This window comes from Pithys albifrons, chromosome 11, assembly GCF_047495875.1.
Source record: "Pithys albifrons albifrons isolate INPA30051 chromosome 11, PitAlb_v1, whole genome shotgun sequence".
Lineage (NCBI taxonomy): Eukaryota > Metazoa > Chordata > Aves > Passeriformes > Thamnophilidae > Pithys > Pithys albifrons.
The window spans coordinates 17,460,972-17,477,627 of NC_092468.1; the positions used below are offsets into that span (position 1 = coordinate 17,460,972).

The 16,656-nt window shown below is 41.0% G+C and overlaps 1 protein-coding gene across 1 annotated transcript; it reads right to left on the reverse strand.

The window, feature by feature from the left end:
• Positions 1 to 734: 734 nt before the first annotated feature.
• On the reverse strand, positions 735 to 10,407 carry LOC139677107 (cytochrome P450 2J6-like). The gene is made up of 9 exons (XM_071566730.1): positions 10,066 to 10,407; positions 8,520 to 8,682; positions 6,407 to 6,556; positions 5,829 to 5,989; positions 5,083 to 5,259; positions 4,269 to 4,410; positions 2,821 to 3,008; positions 1,567 to 1,708; positions 735 to 1,158 (listed from the first exon to the last, which is right to left on the reverse strand). Exons 1-9 carry the CDS (start codon positions 10,228 to 10,230, stop codon positions 980 to 982), a joined length of 1,467 nt encoding a protein of 488 aa, XP_071422831.1. The 5' UTR covers positions 10,231 to 10,407; the 3' UTR covers positions 735 to 979.
• Positions 10,408 to 16,656: the final 6,249 nt, after the last annotated feature.

Sequence of the window (16,656 nt, forward strand, 5' to 3'; positions counted from 1 at the left end):
CATACACCACTCCAGATTTGTGGGAAGCCTGTTAATAGTTTCAAACTTTTGGTTGAATTTTTCACACCAACACATAACTAGGTATGGCGAAGGCAAGTCTCTACTGGGGAGAGATAAGCAAACATCAAGGGTTTGTTGTTTTCTAGCTCGGATTCTAATGGCTTTCATTGAAAAGTTAATAGCTTTCTCTGCAAAAATTGTCTGTTGTCATGTCCTGAGGCAGTGGGGGAAGCCCCATTCTTTCTGGGTAACTTTGGCTGAGACACCAGCAAAAGGGAGAAGGGGAGGGAAAATTAAAAAAAAAAAAGGGAGGTGGAGTGGCTGCTAATTCTGTGTTTTGGTGTTGTTTTGTTCTCTTGGGAAGATGCCTTTTCTCTTTTTCTTTTGTGGACTGGGACTGCATGTGCTTTTCCTGGAGCTGTGCTGGACTTAATTCTTTGAAAGTTTTGGTTACACTGTTCTTGCTTGTTTGGGGTTTTTTTTGTTCTATGTATATTTGTAGTAAAGAACTGTTGTCCTCCTCTCTACAGCTTTTATTTTTTTCCTGAAGTCTCTTAATTTCAAAGGTTGTGAGGCCTTGAGGAATCTTTCTAGTGTAGGAAGATTCCTCACTTTCCTTGGCAGACATTTTGTCTTTTTAAACTGAGACAAAGCCCCCTCAGCATCAGGCTTTAATGTTCCTCCTCTCTCCAGTAAGATTCCTGCCGAATATCTAGTATGATTAGACACTGCAATACCTGCCTATGTTTATTTCATTGGTAATACTGCAGGGAACAACAACAACAAAAAGAAGTACAGACATTTTCCAGACACAGGGAAAACAGAGGAATTTTTGGGGTTGGCTTCTTAGACACATAATACAACAAGGAAAGATTCATGCTGAATTGGAGCTAAAACGAAAGCCGTAAAAGCAGCACAAATATCAGCACATGAGCAAATCTGTGGCTGTGCCTTTCTTAAATCTCTGATACTGTGCAGCCTAGCGCAGAACTGCACACAGCTTGTATGGATGGGGTTTCATGGTGCTCCCAAAGATAAAGTCTGTATTGACTTCCTTAACTCCTTCTGGTACAGTGAACTTGAATGTCTGCAGCAGGTTGCAGAAGATGATGAAAAGCTCCATCTTGGCCAGCACCTCTCCCATACAAACACGGTGGCCTGCAGAGGGTGAATGGAAAGAGAAGTCAGTCCCCAAAGAGGTCTGTAACCAGCACCTGCTTCCACGTTTTCACAGGAGCATTGCTCAGCCTCAAGGAACTTAGAGCTTTGTTGAATTTGACATTTTCCCCTCATATTGAAGTGCCTGAAGAATTGAGATGTCTGCAATCCATTTTTGCAGGATCAGCCCAGAGTGTAGAGAAAGATATCAGAGATGCTTCTCAGAAGTCTCATATTTTTCTTCCTAATCTACAGGACTCCCCTGTTTTATGAATGGACTTTCAGTCTCTTGATTCTAAATAAGAATGATAAGAAAGCATTTGTAGGTTCCCTTACAGATTCCACTTAGTAGAGGCTGACTTATCTTCACTAAGCCACACAAGCAGGCTCAGTTCTCAGTGCACTCACCTGCTGAGAAGGCTAAGAAGGCCTCTCGGGTCACAAAATTTCCATCCTTGTCCAAGAAATGACCAGGGTTGAACTGGTGAGGGGTCTCCCAGTATTCAGGGTCAAAAAGAGCAGAGTATAAGTTTGGAGTAATTAGAGTGCCCTGAAAGGAAGATGATGTTGGTGCAGTTCTGTCTCTCACATGACAAGAAGAAAAGGACACAAACAGATTCCAGCTATAATTCCGCACATGGAGAGGCGACAGAAATGAAAGACTATTTTATTAGGAAAAAATAAATCAATCTCAAACAGTTGAGGGTTTTTTTCTCAGAAAACAAATAAGCAAGAAACTTCACTATTTCAGGTTCAGAGATTCCCCTGCTGTATTCCTTCATGTCTCTTTGTTTCCAATCTGTTATCAAATGCCACAGAATGTTTGCTCTGCAGTTCTCTAGCACCTTATCCTAAATCTAGGGAAATGATCTTCCCAGGTCTGACCAGCTTTGACAAATGAAGAACAAAACACCCTGAAAATGAAATAGTGCATTTCAAATGATCTTTCTCGAGGTGGAGGTGGGAAAGATGTGCATAGCAAACATCACAGACAAGAGGTGTACAGGAAGATGCCTCCATGTGTGCCTTTGGGGAGGTTTGGCTTTCAGGTTAAGTTTGGAAAGGCTGGATGAAGAAGCTTGAAAAAGCTTTTCATTTGTGGTTAGATGGCAGTTCAGAAGAAGGTGATTGTGGGAGAACATCTTCATTGTATTTCAAATATGATGCCTGAAAGGTGATAATAAGAGAAAGAAGTCCTAGGTGAATAGAGTAGATGCTTGGTGCTGTCTTAGACATCACCAGTGAAGAAAACATCCCATCTCTCAGCTATCTGCATGACGGACAATACCCTGGCATTGTCTGTGGCACATGCCCTATGGCTGCCATTGTCCCTTTCTGGTAAGTCTTCTCTGAGGTCTGGTGAAAGAGCTCAAATTCTTATAAAGTATTTAAAATCACAGGCTCTTGGAAAGTACACCATCAGCACTAGTACCGAACACTGGTTTAGTTGGTGTGAAATTGGGCTTTTGGCAAGCATTTTCAGTCATTTATGAGAAAAATCACAGGCCAAAGGACACGGGAGGGGAGAAGTGCTGTCTGCCACTGCCATCATCAACACTCACCCGTCCTGAACTGGAGGGAAAAGGGGTTAGTGGTAAACACAACAGCAAGGACCTTAACTCATGGCCAAAGATCACATTGGAACACAAGGAATATCTGTACCTTTGGAATCTGATATCCCAAGATAGTTGTATCCCTCACTGCTTCTCTAGGAATTGTAATTAAAGCAATGCTACTGAAGCGTAAGATCTCATGAATCACAGCATTTGTATAGGGCAGCTTCTTCCTGTCCTCAAAGCAGATGAGATGGGAGGGACTCAGAACAGCATCCAGCTCCTTCTGGACTTTTTCTAAAAACAACAAAAATCCATTATAGATATAAGAACGCTTTTTTGCAGAAACACAGCTTTCATTTCCTTTTTGGATTGTAGCAGTGACAGCAAAAACTACAATATATAAATAATTAATAATAATTTAACCCTGAGATCAGCTCAGTTGGTTAAAACTTCGTTGTAATAATGCCAAGATCATGGGTTCAATCCCCTGTGTGGGCCATTGACTTAAGAGTTGGATTCGATGATCCTTGTGGGTCCCTTCCAACTCAGAATAGTCTGTGAATTTATACGTACGTAAATAAAACAAAAACTACTCATGAAGAGGTCAGTTCAGTTAAGCTGTTATTTCTGTTCTAGGCAAATACAGACTCACAGCACACTAAATGAGGGTGTTGCCAGGAAGCCATCACACCAAGCTGACACACACATGTAATGCTGCGAACTGAAACAGGATAACATTGCTGTCATCAGCAACTCTTCGGCTGTTATATAAGTGTCAGTATCTAACACATCTTATATACAGTTGCAGATGGTTTAGGGTCAGATTTCATATTTAAAACTTAGGTCAGTAAGCCAAGAGGGTTTTTTTCCTTTTTATTTTATCAGAATTTGAAAGGTATGTTTGTGCACAGGGCTCTGTTCTAGCACCAAAAGCATAAAAAAAGAATTTCTAAACCTCAGCCTGAGAGTCAAGAACATGTACTTGGCTTAGCAATTCAACTCCACCAAAAAATCTCTACCAAACCCTCCACAAATTTAAAAACTAGTCTGAAACTATACTCTTGGCCAGAATTTCTGAGTCATCTTTTGGTCTTCCTTCTCTGTTTAACATTCCCATATGTTAGAATAAATATATTTATTGTACAGAAACACAACTGGTGTCTCAGTTAATGAACTCAAATAATATAATCTTATTACACATTCTGGATACCAGAAAAGCATCACTTTTCCCTCACCCAAACTCATATTTCAGCTTGTGTGTTTTCAGCCTGACCATATCTTCTATTACATGCTTACAGTGTTGACAAAAATCAACAAGACAAAATATAGTATCAGAAGCTGAATATCCGTGGAGTTATTTCAAAATCTCTGTTTGAAAATGTTTTACAACACTGGCTTATTAAAAGCAAAGCTCAACAGTGCAATCTTAAAAAAAAAGAAAAAAAAGAAAGCAAGCTTGATCTTAAGAAAAACTTGCCCTTAACAAAAAAAAAAAAAAGCAGAATAGATAATTGTTCTACTTGAATCACACCCATGTTTGTGTCTACAACTCACCTTGGATGTCAGGATAAGCCAACATATAGAGCAGGGCCCAGCGCAGAGTGGTGGCTGTGGTCTCTGAACCACCCAGGAAAAGGTCAAAAACAGACTGCACCATGTTGTCTTCATCAAATGTAGAATTGGGGGTATTTTTAGCCTGCAGGTGTCAAGAAGAAAGGTAAAATGGGATACACCTGTGTAACAGTTAGCACTGAGACAGACAGTGATCACTATACCTAAAGGCACACTACGTCTAGAGGGCAGAGAAAATAGAGGTACCTGAGCAGAACATAAGTATAGGCAAAGACTTTCCTCAAATAAGTACATTGATCTGCTACATTTTAGGTGCTGTTTAAAGTGTCAGGTGTCTAAGTCCTGTTATGGTGCCTTCTGTTAACTTCCACAGCAAAAAACACATTTCAAAGTAGTTTTATCCCACCCTTGCCACTTTCTGCACATTGGCTGGTTTCAGCCACCTATTATGTACATAATTTAAAAGATTCATGCTTTTTTTCCGAGCAGAGACTGCCATTATTTTAAGATTGTTCTGAATCAGAATTAGGCAGTCATCTATTCACCTCCACCTTTTCAAGGTCCTCCCTACTGCCCACTAAGGATTCCATAGTAGGACAAGCCAATGTAAATAATGTACCTCTAGGACTTGCCATTGAACCAACTATTCAATGTTCATATTTTGAATTGGACAGCAGAGTTTTTAAGCTGTACTTGTAGAGTTCTGTACTAATATTGGGGTGTACAGATAATCACAGGGAAGGGGCGGGAACCCATTAGGTTTGAATCTCTGTCACATACAGCATTAATTACTCACTTTCTCTATCTGATCCAGGTAAAAATCAATGAAATCTTCTGGTTCACCTGTTCTGCCTTTTTCCCTGTGGCTTTTGATTTCCTGCCTTACAAAGGAACGAACAGAATCCCAGGAAGATGCTACTTTCTGTAGAGATCCTGAGAGGTGCTCTGCAGCCCACGGGAAAATTTCACAAATCTGTGGAGCAAGAATTCAGCACAGAGGCAGTGACACCATCTGAGAAGCCTTGTGGTAGAGATATAGTGTGGATATTTTTAGTGCTAAATTGTTGAAATTATTTCTCTGGGAAAAATGCTGTGGCACAAAAAAAATAGTTGAGTACCAGTGGAGCACACATTAAAACCCCAAATTAAAAGCAACACAATTTCCACCCTGGATTCTTTCCTATCCTTACTGCATAACTCCACTTGTATTTGCCCTGTTAATTCACCAGCAAAATAACCTCCTTTTTCTGATAGATATAACATGTATTACTAATAATAAATCTAATATTAATAAACATTTATATCTATTACCTGAGCACACAGAAAAAAAAATCATTCTCTTTCATTCTCACACAAAGTATCACTGCTTCACCTTAACAATACTGGTGTTTCCATTAGTGGAAAGTTCAGTATTCCAAGCACATTGCCTTTGCTGAGACATTCTATCAAGGATCACTAATATAATATTCATAATTGAATGATGCCAAGTCCAGTGTGCTTGATAATCAAATAAGTTGCATAGTAAACAAGTAATTTTCTTACATAATAAAGGTGGCTGTTCCCAAAAGCCACTATAGAATTGTACTCTTCAATCATCTGGCGAAAGGTTTCATCCTCCAGGGAGAAGCGATGTCCAAAAACCGCAGCACAGATCACATTAGAGACAGAGTGGACAATGGGGAAGGAAGGGTCAGTGGCCTCTCCTGCAGACAGAGGAAAGTATTCATCTCCAAAGCACTTCCTTTACCTCCTTTGCAAGATCACAATGACATTTTACAATAAATATGCTCTATGATATTTAGGCTGTTACCAGGAAACATCCAAAATTCACTGGCAAATGTAACAAAAGATAAACCTCACTCATAAATGAGGACAGCAAGGGTTCAAATCTGTAACATGAAGTCTTGTTCTTTTTCCTTTTTCATTTTTATTTATTTATTTATGAAAAGCTCAGTCTTGGTGTTGATCCCCAAATACACATTGCTGATATCTGACTGTACAGTTTTGATTGCACTCTGTGCTCCAAAACCATTCTATTCTGGAGCAAAATCTGCCTCCATCCTTGGAGTCCTGCAGATCATATCTCTTGTCAGTTCCCAAGCACTGTGTCAAAGCCATACCATCTTTGTCTCTGAAGAACTCAACCAGGTGACGGGCCTCCATTTGTATTCCACGCTCCATTCCTTTATTCCCCATTCCCAGTTTTCGAAGAGTTCCAATTCCGAAATGTCTCTGTTGTTTCCAGATGAGACCATTTGAGAGCAAGATACCTTCAGCCATCAAGAATTAATTTGATGTCATGTTATTGTTAATACAATTGTAAATGATAAACACAATAAAAGTCACCTTCTCATCATGCTGCCCCTCAAAGAGGACAGTCACATCAGGGCAGTGTTCTTTTAATTGTATGTTGTTAGAGACAGAGAAACACCTTAGTTAAGGTATTCTCATCCCTGCAAAAAATCCACTCAGGTCTCTGGACTCACACACCTGCCTTCCAAACCTAGCCTTACTCTTTCTGAAGCACCCAGGAACACTGATCATCACTCAAAACTCCACCCAGCAGCCTGCTGAAAGCTGTGATGACAGTGTGGGGTGCTGTTGCTTTTTATTTGCTCATGCTTTGAACATAAATGAGTCTTTTCCCTTATTCACACAGAGAGAGTTATAGCCCAGCTCATGCAATCTCTTCAAAGATCTCATTTATTATCTGGCACATTCTTCTAATACAATTAATACTAAGCTGTGTTTGCCAACATCCCTATGTGGGCATTGCATCCTTGCAGATGTTGCTACCTTCCAACTCTGCAGGAATGGTAAACACAGATTTCCTCAACAAAAAGTAAACTCAGGTTTCTTCCACCTGGAATCCTGGTGGTGTCTCTCACCAAGCTACTCACAGTCAACAGATTTCTGCAGACCTCACTGGGCAGCAATGGGCATTTCCTGTGCTTATGCTGGTCCAGTTCCCTCCTGGAAAGAAGTGAAGCCAGGGCAAGAACCACCAAGCAAAAATCAGAGAAGGAAGAACAGGCTTTAGCCAACCTGCAAACAGTTTCCTAGGGCCAGAGTTCCTATGGAACAGAAAGGAATCCCAGGACACTGCGATGTGAGTCTGTGTTCAAGCTGACCACCCAGCATGAACCACTTAATCCACGTGGTGGGGAATATGTTTCCTCTACAAGTCTAGCCTGCACTTCCCCAAGAAAACCAGATTGCTCCCCAAGACAGCTGCTTCACTATTGTCTGACATAATTCTCCCCTGCACCCTCTGCTGTCCCAGCAACTGGACTAGCAGGAAAGGAGCCAGCCCAGCAGGCAGGTGTTTGTGGTGCAGAGCTGTCAACTTGCAGATGAGATGCAGCTGTTTGTTAAATCCATCCCTGATGCAAATTGCAAGTTCTAGGGCAGCTTTGTCACAACCCAGACACTTTTCTCCACAGCATCCAGATAAAAAGTGACAATATAGATCCTTCCAGATGGCCAGAAATGGCCCCTGACTTAATCATCACTATTGCTTAAAGAGGTTTCTCTCTACTTATATTAGTCAGTACTTTAACTTAAAACTTTCCAGGTTGTAGCTCATGTGCAACAGATCCTGACTGAGGATAAAGGCATCTACTCTATATCCTCTGGATAAGAACCTGATGGAAAAAAATTATTTCTGGTTTAAATATTTTTGATTTCTACTTTTCTGTCTTTATTCTCCACCACAATTCAGCACTGTCCCTGATAGCAAAATAGGAAGCTCTGAGCAAGGATATGTTGCACCTATACTCTGGCTAATAAATTTTAAACTCCAGTGACCTTCCTGTGACTTTGGAACAAGGCTAGGACTTATTCACAGTCTGTACATGCTTTTCTTACAGCAGCCTTTGCTGTAATCAAAACCTGGAAGCATAAAAAATTACTTTAGCCTTAGCTTGCTGATTCCTCAGACAAACTCCAGATTATTTCAAATCAGGACACACAGACAACACCAAGAATGGACAAACAAACCTACCTATGCATAAATATTGCTCCTTAGTATAAATATTGTTGCTCTGGTGAGATTTTGAAATACATATAGACAGTGGAACTTTGGAGACCACTTAGGGTAATGCCACAGAATTATATGATTCACAAGGAGCAGGCAGAATAAAACAACTGGGAACTTTCCAAGTAAGGAAAACTTGAGAGGAAGCAAAGAATGAAGCAAAGGATGAAGTCCTTTCACAGACATAAACATCTTACCCTTTCCATTTGCCACTCTGTTGAAGACATAGGTTTGTAGTCGGCCGGAAACATCCTCTGAGTTGGTGGTGAGACCACTTTTCACAGCTTGGAACCCATAGAGTGCCACCATAGGTCTCTGACCCAACCACAAGGTGCAGATGTTGCCATAGGTTTTTGCCAGCTGCAGGTTAGATCAGTGCCAGAAAAATAGCCATGTGAAAAGCATCAACCAGCATGCACACACAATGGGCTGCTCTCTTCCAGCATGATCCAGCTCTCTTCCAGTTACTCAGGTTTAGGAGATGAAAAGGGACAGTGGTTGTGTTTTGCAGTGGGGGTGCCTAATCAGTGAGGTTCTGGGCTCTCTCTGGGAACACTATTCACAGAAACGTGAGCAATGAAACAATAAATGCTCTTCCCCTTTTTAAAACTTACCCTGGGTTGCTCTTGCAATATCAACCATTAGGTAAATGCCCCTGAGGGGGTTACATATCAATATGAGGTTTCATGTGAAATTTCACCTGCCTGTTCTTCTTTACATTTTTCAACTCAGGCAACAAACAGAACTTCTTAAAATTATATATTCCAGGTGTAGCTCTCCTTCTAGTACTGCAGATTTCAAGTTTCAGTGGGAGGAACTCTTTCGCTTTTACACAGAAATATTGTCAGCTGAGGCCTCTGAGCACAGATCCCACCTCTGGGCAGTGACAGGGACTGATCTCAGGCAATGCTGTGGATGTTCTGAAAGGACAAAGTCCCTGACTCTAGACAAAGAAACAACACAGCTTTGTCCTCTTACAGTGATGAACACATACCCATCAGAAAAAATTAACATAATGATCTTTAGAATTCCCTTTTCCTGAAGCCAACCTGCTCCAGCTGCAGCCAGGTACCCCCTGACCTGCAGGTTGCCCTCAGCACATAAGGAAAGATCACAACTTGTATTTTCATACATCAACACATTGGACTCTATTGTGATATCTTGGCTTAGTGGAGGATGCTGAAAACTGAAAGAATCTGTATTAACATGCTTAGCATGGACCTAATTCTTCCCATTAGATCTTTCCCTTCACCATCATTTATGTCCTCAGCTTATCTGCAAGGAGCACATCCCAAACTGGACAAATAGAGCAAAGGATTTGGCTGCATATGGGATACAATCTTGTTTCCATCCCATGGCAGCAGAAGACATCCTAGTGTGCTTTTCACACCTTCAGAATTCAAGACACTTTGCTTTAAAATACTTTCAACACATGCCTATGATGGGAAATCTCAGAATCACTTTTTTCTTTCATGGCAAAAAACTTCCTTAAAAGCAGAAGAAGGCTTTTTTGAAGCAAAACTACTATCTTCAGTTCTGTTTCAGTTGCAGACATATCAGCTTTCATATGAACCAGACTGTCTGCAGATTTTACTTTTAACAAATTTAAACACTTAACTTCCACAATTCACCTTCTCTCAGGATTAAGTTCCCCCTGCTACCACCTCAATCTATTAACAGCCATCCCCATTTTTTACAGGTTTTGCCTAAATAGCTTGTAAGTTCACATCTGCAAATACATACCCTTTTTAGGCTCCCATGATCAGCTCTAAATTTTATCCACCAGATGTTTCCAATGATGGGAAAGGGGGTAGGTCCAGGAGGAAAACCACGACTCTTCCATTGCAATATCAGGAACTGTGCACTCAGAAAAAACAAAATGAGGGATATGAGAATTACACTTATCATTTCACACCTCTGAACTCTTATCACCAAGAGAACTGCTATGATTCAGTCTGTTGAAATGACTCTTTATTGCTCTTCTTAACCTTTCCTGGCCAAAATTAATCTTTCCAAATTTTTCACCTCCCTTCTTTCCTACCAGTCTTGCTGATCTGAGAAAATGAGGAGTCTTCCCACTCTTGAGTGTATTTAACACATCACTATGCTGCAATATGCTAATAGTGTGACTTTAACATCCAGCAGGGGCTGGAAGGCAGGAACCTCAGCCAGAAATACCCCCTTGAGCAATCAATCAGCTTGATGGAATGTGTCACTTAAAGCACTGACTAGGTGCGCTCCAAGAGCTCCCATGCAAAGCTGCAGGTGTCATCCAGCTGCAGACACTGTGAGCAGTCCGAGGTGAGGAGGCAGCAAAAGTAAACACTCAGTAGCCATGTACAAGAGTGGGTGCAAACGCAGATTTGGGAACCAAGATCAGTGAGGTGTGGTAATCTGAGTTTTCCAGGTAAACAACACAGATGAACTGCAAATAGCATAGAGAAGGATCAAACATAAACTAGTATTATTCACAAAAAGCCTACCACACCTCATATCACCGTTCATCACATCTCAGGAGACACCACTGAAATTTCTCTGGAAAGATTCTAGTGGAATCAAAATGTTCTTCCACCCACCAAAAACCTGGCTGCACCCCTGACCCGTGCTTTTCTGGATTCCTCAAGTCTACCCAGCAGGGATCACTCACAGCTGGCCTGCAAGCCCAGGGCACCTGCAAGCCCAGTGCCTCTCACAGCTCCCTACACTGCAGGGGATGCTCAGGGAAGTGGAGGGAGAGGGGCTGTTCCAGAGCAGGCATGGCAGGACCATGGATCAGTGTGCCCCAAACCCTGTTTTACCTTTTCCTTCAGTCCCCTACCATGACTGGTCTAGGACTAAACTCCAGTGCAATAAACAGCTAAAGAAAATACAGGATTTTACAAAGTTTGTTGTTAAGCTATAGTAATTCAGAGAGCCAAATTAATTCCTACATTTCCTCCACTTCCCTCAAACCAGCGTAGACATTTCACATGGCTTTTGCTCTGCTAAAAGCAATAGACTGTCTCCTCCCACACACTGTAGGAGGGCAAGGAGCACAGGCCAATGCTCTTCAGTGATCACCATACTCCTCGTTAAAAGACCTCTGTTGCTTCTTTGGAAGCACAAACCAACAGCTCTGTTGGCTCTTTTTCTTACCAGATCTAGAGCTGGATCCCTTCCTCAGCAGCCGAGGTTTTCAAAGTCCCTATTGGGACTGAGTTCTTGTTCATATGGGGCTTTTATACATTAGTTTCTACCTTCTCTGAGTAGCAGGAGTCCTGCTCAGTCAGAATTAATGTCAGAGCCTGTAATTCTTTGCTTTATTTTTAATTCAAAGCATCTGAAGCAGCACATACATAGACCTTCTTAACATAAAAAAGAACTTCTACGAACAGGTGCACTTACAGAGTGCAGCAAACAGACCTTGCTGTTTGGGATGTGGGTACCAAGCTGCCTCATGAAAAACACCAGACCTTACAGAGATGGGGCTGCACAGAGCTCCCCAAAGGGTATTATGTGTTGGCTTCTTTCACTCTATCAGGCAGGGTGAATCTAAACACCTGCAAAAGGCTGCAGGAGATAAAAAACTCCACCTGTTCTGATGGCTTGCCCAAATATATACACAGCCCTGCAGAAAGAACATGAAAGGGCAATTACTGCTCTTAATTGCTGCCTCAACCACACTCCCTGCTGTCTTGCCCTGCACTTTCTTTGAGGTTGTTGCTGCTTGTCAGAGCAATGATGTCCCCACAGGCTGTCATTGTCTCTCAAGATTTGCTGTCTAGAAAAACTTAACCCACATTTGCAACTCTGCTTGCACAATCCATCGGTGTTACTTTCTCTCTGGCAGAAAGGACATCAGACACATTTTGAAAGATGTTTTCACATTTTATTCACTCATCCAAGTTTTTCAGTAGCATTCAGGGTATCTTATCTCAACCCCTGTTGGGAAGGGTAAGAAGACTTGTCTGGAGAAAAAATTCCTTCCTCTCACAGGAATGAATCTGAGTTGGACCCCCAAAGTTTCTTCCAGTGCTCAGGAATCAGTGAGGACAGTATATATTTGCAATAGCCACACCATGCTACAAGCAAGGAGTTGGACCTAGGCTGTCTCTAAACCTCTCTCCCTGGGAAAGTCATCCAAACACACCATCTTCTCTCATATTTTCTGTTCTGCCCAGAACTTGTGACATTCCAAGTGCAACAAGTAGCCAATAGGCTACTAGATCCTGCTCGGAAAATTTGTCAAAAAGAATGCTGAAGCCACAAATACTCAAACATTAGGAAATGACAGAAGTAAGACTGCACAACATTAATTACTTCTTCCTGACACTTCAATGAAAACAGGGTAACTGACTTGTAATATGGTTTAGCCTATGAAATTCCTGTCTCCCTTCAGTTCCTTTGTGGCTGGCCATAGAGCACTGCCAAGATCACACCAACCAGTGAGACTGAAAGGACACCAGACCTTTGATTAGGTGTGACAAGCAGGAAGAGAAAGTGGTGGCTGTTACAATTAATTGCAAGGCAGTCATAGTATTTAAATGAACTCAGTTAATGTGCCCAAATTGTGAATTAAGGACCAAAATACAAATAAAGAAATGGTGAGATCAAGCAGGTAGAGGCAGGTGTTTACAGAGCTTTTTGCAAGCAGGTTGTTCAGGGGAAAATCAGTTCTTATTCCAGCATATTCATTAGGTGTCAGCAGTACCTCTCCATGCAAGTTGCTCATTGTTGTCTGACAGATATTATCACAAGAGCTCACAGGCAGAGATGGCAGATGTTCAGTCAGCTCAGAAAACCTCCTTTTCTAGTTGAGGTTTGAGACCATAGAAGTGGGAAGAAAATACAGGGAAAGAACAGAAGTGAAACAGTCATACCTGCCATCTACAACTTGGCTTTCATTAGTCAGTCTTCCAGCTCTTTTGAGAAGTAAACATCAGGTTTGATTAGGCCCAGACAGATAAAGCAAGTTCCTGGGAGTCACAGACAGGCTGTGAACAGACCTGGGAACAGAATCTGAAGTTCTCAAGTCTCATTCCAATACTTTCTCTATGCGACCTAAACACCTCCTCGGTGTTCTGGTCCCATCACCACAGTCAACAGCAGGAGGCAAAACCCTATCAAATTTATTTATAATTCACATAAGCAAAGTTCTCTTTTCCTGAACTGTACAGAAACACGGAATGGGAACTTTTTTTGCTCCCATTTCCCACTCTCATGTTCACTCCAGCTCTTGCTCTAAGCCACGCTCTCGCTGTGTTTGCCTGGACATACAGTGTCTGTGTAACCCTCTTTCCTCACAGAAATTCTGAATTTACAGCTCCTGGGTGAAGCTTTTGAAAGAGCAGGGAGTGTAGAGGAGGAAGGAACAGCTAAGTTCAGAAATCCAAACTAGTGTCTCCACTGGAAAAAAACCAAACAAGCAACAACAAAATAACAAACCCACAAAAAAGAAAACAAACGAAAACCTGCTTAGTATTGTCTGCTCTGTTTACCTTGACACCAGGCCAGGCAGCAAGCACACTACCATGCCAAGCAATATGTGCTCAGCTTGGAACCAGGCAATGTTTGCTAATACATGTTGAGCCTGTCTCTGCAATAGACAAAAAATGAGCCCTGGTTTTATGGCAGAGCAGATGACATATACCCTGGGCAGAGGTGTGCCAGGAACCCTTCCCACCCCCAACACCACATTCATCAGTTGCTTCACATCTTTCTGAGGATGCTGTTCTTTCTCTGTCCTCTACAGCTGCTGCATTTGCTTTTCACATCTATGGCCTGAAACCTTCATTACAAAAACAGGTTTCCTCATCTGTTCAAACCAACCAAACTTACTATCTATCATCTTAACTGGTGAGCTCTTGAAATATTTGTGTCAGGGGAGACTGAGCAAGATTTCTGCAAAGAGCTACTGCTCACATATACTTAAAGTATTAAATATGCAATATTGAAACAGCTTCCTTGCTTTTCCCTTCCTTGTGAACTTCAGCCCAAGCTTCTGTGAAATAACTTTGTCTCACTGCACTTCAGCATCCCCACAGCTCTCACCTGGCAGCAGGAAAACACAGTGTCCAAAAGGTCAGGCTCAGATTAACCCTCCTGGTGGTCCCAGCCTCACTCAGCTGGACCCAGATTATGCTCACATTAAGCACTGCTCTTCTTTTCTTTAAGTTGCATCATAACCAATTTACTAATAGACAACTTCAAGGCTTAACTCATCTTAATTCTGGTAATTTTAAGTGTATTATCATACCCTCACTGAGGCATATGCATATTGACAGCTTTCAGGGGTCTTTCACTGTTGCAAATCTTGCAGACTTAACAAATGATTCTGTGCACAGATAAGAAGTAGAACAGCACTCACTTTCTTTTAACCAGAAGGGACTGACTGGATGAAATAAGGGGGAAAAAACATAGGAAGAAATGAAGTTCTGATGCACACAAGAGGCAAGTCAAGTTAGATAATTTCATGAGGCTCTCAAATAGCATCAAAATCTGAAAAATTGTGTGGATAAATGCCTGCTCAATAGCATAACTCAGTTCTGAGTAACAGTAATGAGTAACACTGCATTTTTGGTAAACATATGAAACTGTCAGAATTGGCTGATAAAACCATAAAAGTTATTGAATTTCAAATTGCTTCTCTCAGTTTTCTGTCTTTTTAACTCTGAAAGTGTAAGATTCATAGAACCAAGCTGCTGAAAATGATGCTCATTAAATTGTTCTGTTTCCATTTCTCTGCTCCAAACCCTAACAAACAGATAAAAGAGGCACACAGGATGCTCCTTGCTCTCATGGCTGCTCCACTTCCACACTTTCTGGAAAAGCATCTGCACACACAGCCCACTAAAGCAGAAGAACTGCATGAAACGGCACAGAGCAGTCAAGTAGTGACTGCTCAGAAAAGTAAAGTAAGAAAATGCTGCAATGTTGCTGCTGCTGCTGTGCAGTCCCCTGGAAGTGCCCTGTATTTCCTGTTTGAATATGAAATTACTACAATCCACTACAGCAAAGAAAGAAAAAAAAGGCAATATCTCATCCACACACTGAGATCACCAAGACTGAGTGATGCAAGATTGTATTTAACATGTTTTCTTTCACTAACCTCACAGACACTAAAAATTAAACTCATTAGAAAACCAACTGAAATGAGTGTCCACACCTGTAACTCTCAGTTTCTTGAAGTTTAACTCAGCTCTTAAGAAGCCCATGGATAACATTAAACCTTTCTACTTAATGGATAAAATATACACTGAGTCCAGTCAATAACCCTGATCTTGCTGCAACTTTCTGAGCTGAAAACTGCAGGCTGGAAAATTCAGCAAGTCTGCTCAGAGAAATTATGATGAAATTTTGAAACAGGCAACTTGTGCAATTGTATGAATTCCCTTAATCTCCTATACAGACTTGAAGACATGTCAGAGCATTTGCTGAGTTCTTGAACCAGGTGTCAAAAAGTCAAATGTGATATATCAGCAAATATAAAATGTCTCTTAAGCTAAAGTTTGCTACACATTGGTACAAACCTGTCCCGAAAGCTTATGGGGTCCACAAATCAGTAAAGATTAAAAGTTTTGCCTCTTTCTTCAGTTCCTTTGTTCTTTTCCACAGATCAAATAGAACCTGTGCATTGTTTCACTTCCAAAATCTGCACCAGAAGAGTTTAAAACTTAGCATTGAAAAATAAATTAGAAAACACCAAACAATCTGTTAGACAGAAAAGTATTCTCTCACAAGTGTTCCAAATAACTTAATCTCAAATTCAATAAAAGAGTAAAGCAGATACTCACCTAATTATTATATTGTCTCTTTTTTTCACTAATAAACACATTAATTTATTTTTATGCTACATGAATTCAGTTCTTTTTCATCTCAGAGACCATATCCTAACACACAGGTATTGTTCAGATGTTTCTTCTTCTATTAAAAACCCCACATAATAATTGCAGTGTTTCAAAACAGCAAAAAATAATGTTGAACTGCAGGAAACTGCTTGAGGTGATACCATTATGGAAGACTCTTTATTAACCTTGGATAACGTTGATAATTGGCACATAGACCCGATATCAAGACTAAGAAGGAAACAAAATTCTAAGTGAAAAAAAGAGACATCACAATTCCAGATCACAAAAAAAAAGTGGGTGGGGCTTGGCTAACCACAAAGGATCACATATTTCATTTTTCTAAGGACTTCAGCTTGGGAAAACTTAGATTGTCCAAGAGAGATGGCTACGGCAGGCACATATTCTTAGAAAGACTTTGGATTCAGTAGAAGAAACTCATCTACAGAAATCCAGATTTTCAGAGGAAGTCATACTCTAAGAAAAAGACAAAAAAAAAAGCCAAACCCCA

Excerpts from the sequence above, each read along its gene's own strand:
- LOC139677107 (XM_071566730.1), bottom strand. The coding sequence starts at position 10,230 with ATGATAAGTGTAATTCTCATATCCCTCATTTTGTTTTTTCTGAGTGCA. Across the intron at positions 6,557-8,519 it reads CAGAGTGGCAAATGGAAAGG|GTATCTTGCTCTCAAATGGT; the intron begins GTAAGATGTTTA and ends TGATGGCTGAAG. Across the intron at positions 5,260-5,828 it reads GGAACAGCCACCTTTATTAT|ATTTGTGAAATTTTCCCGTG; the intron begins GTAAGAAAATTA and ends CTTGCTCCACAG.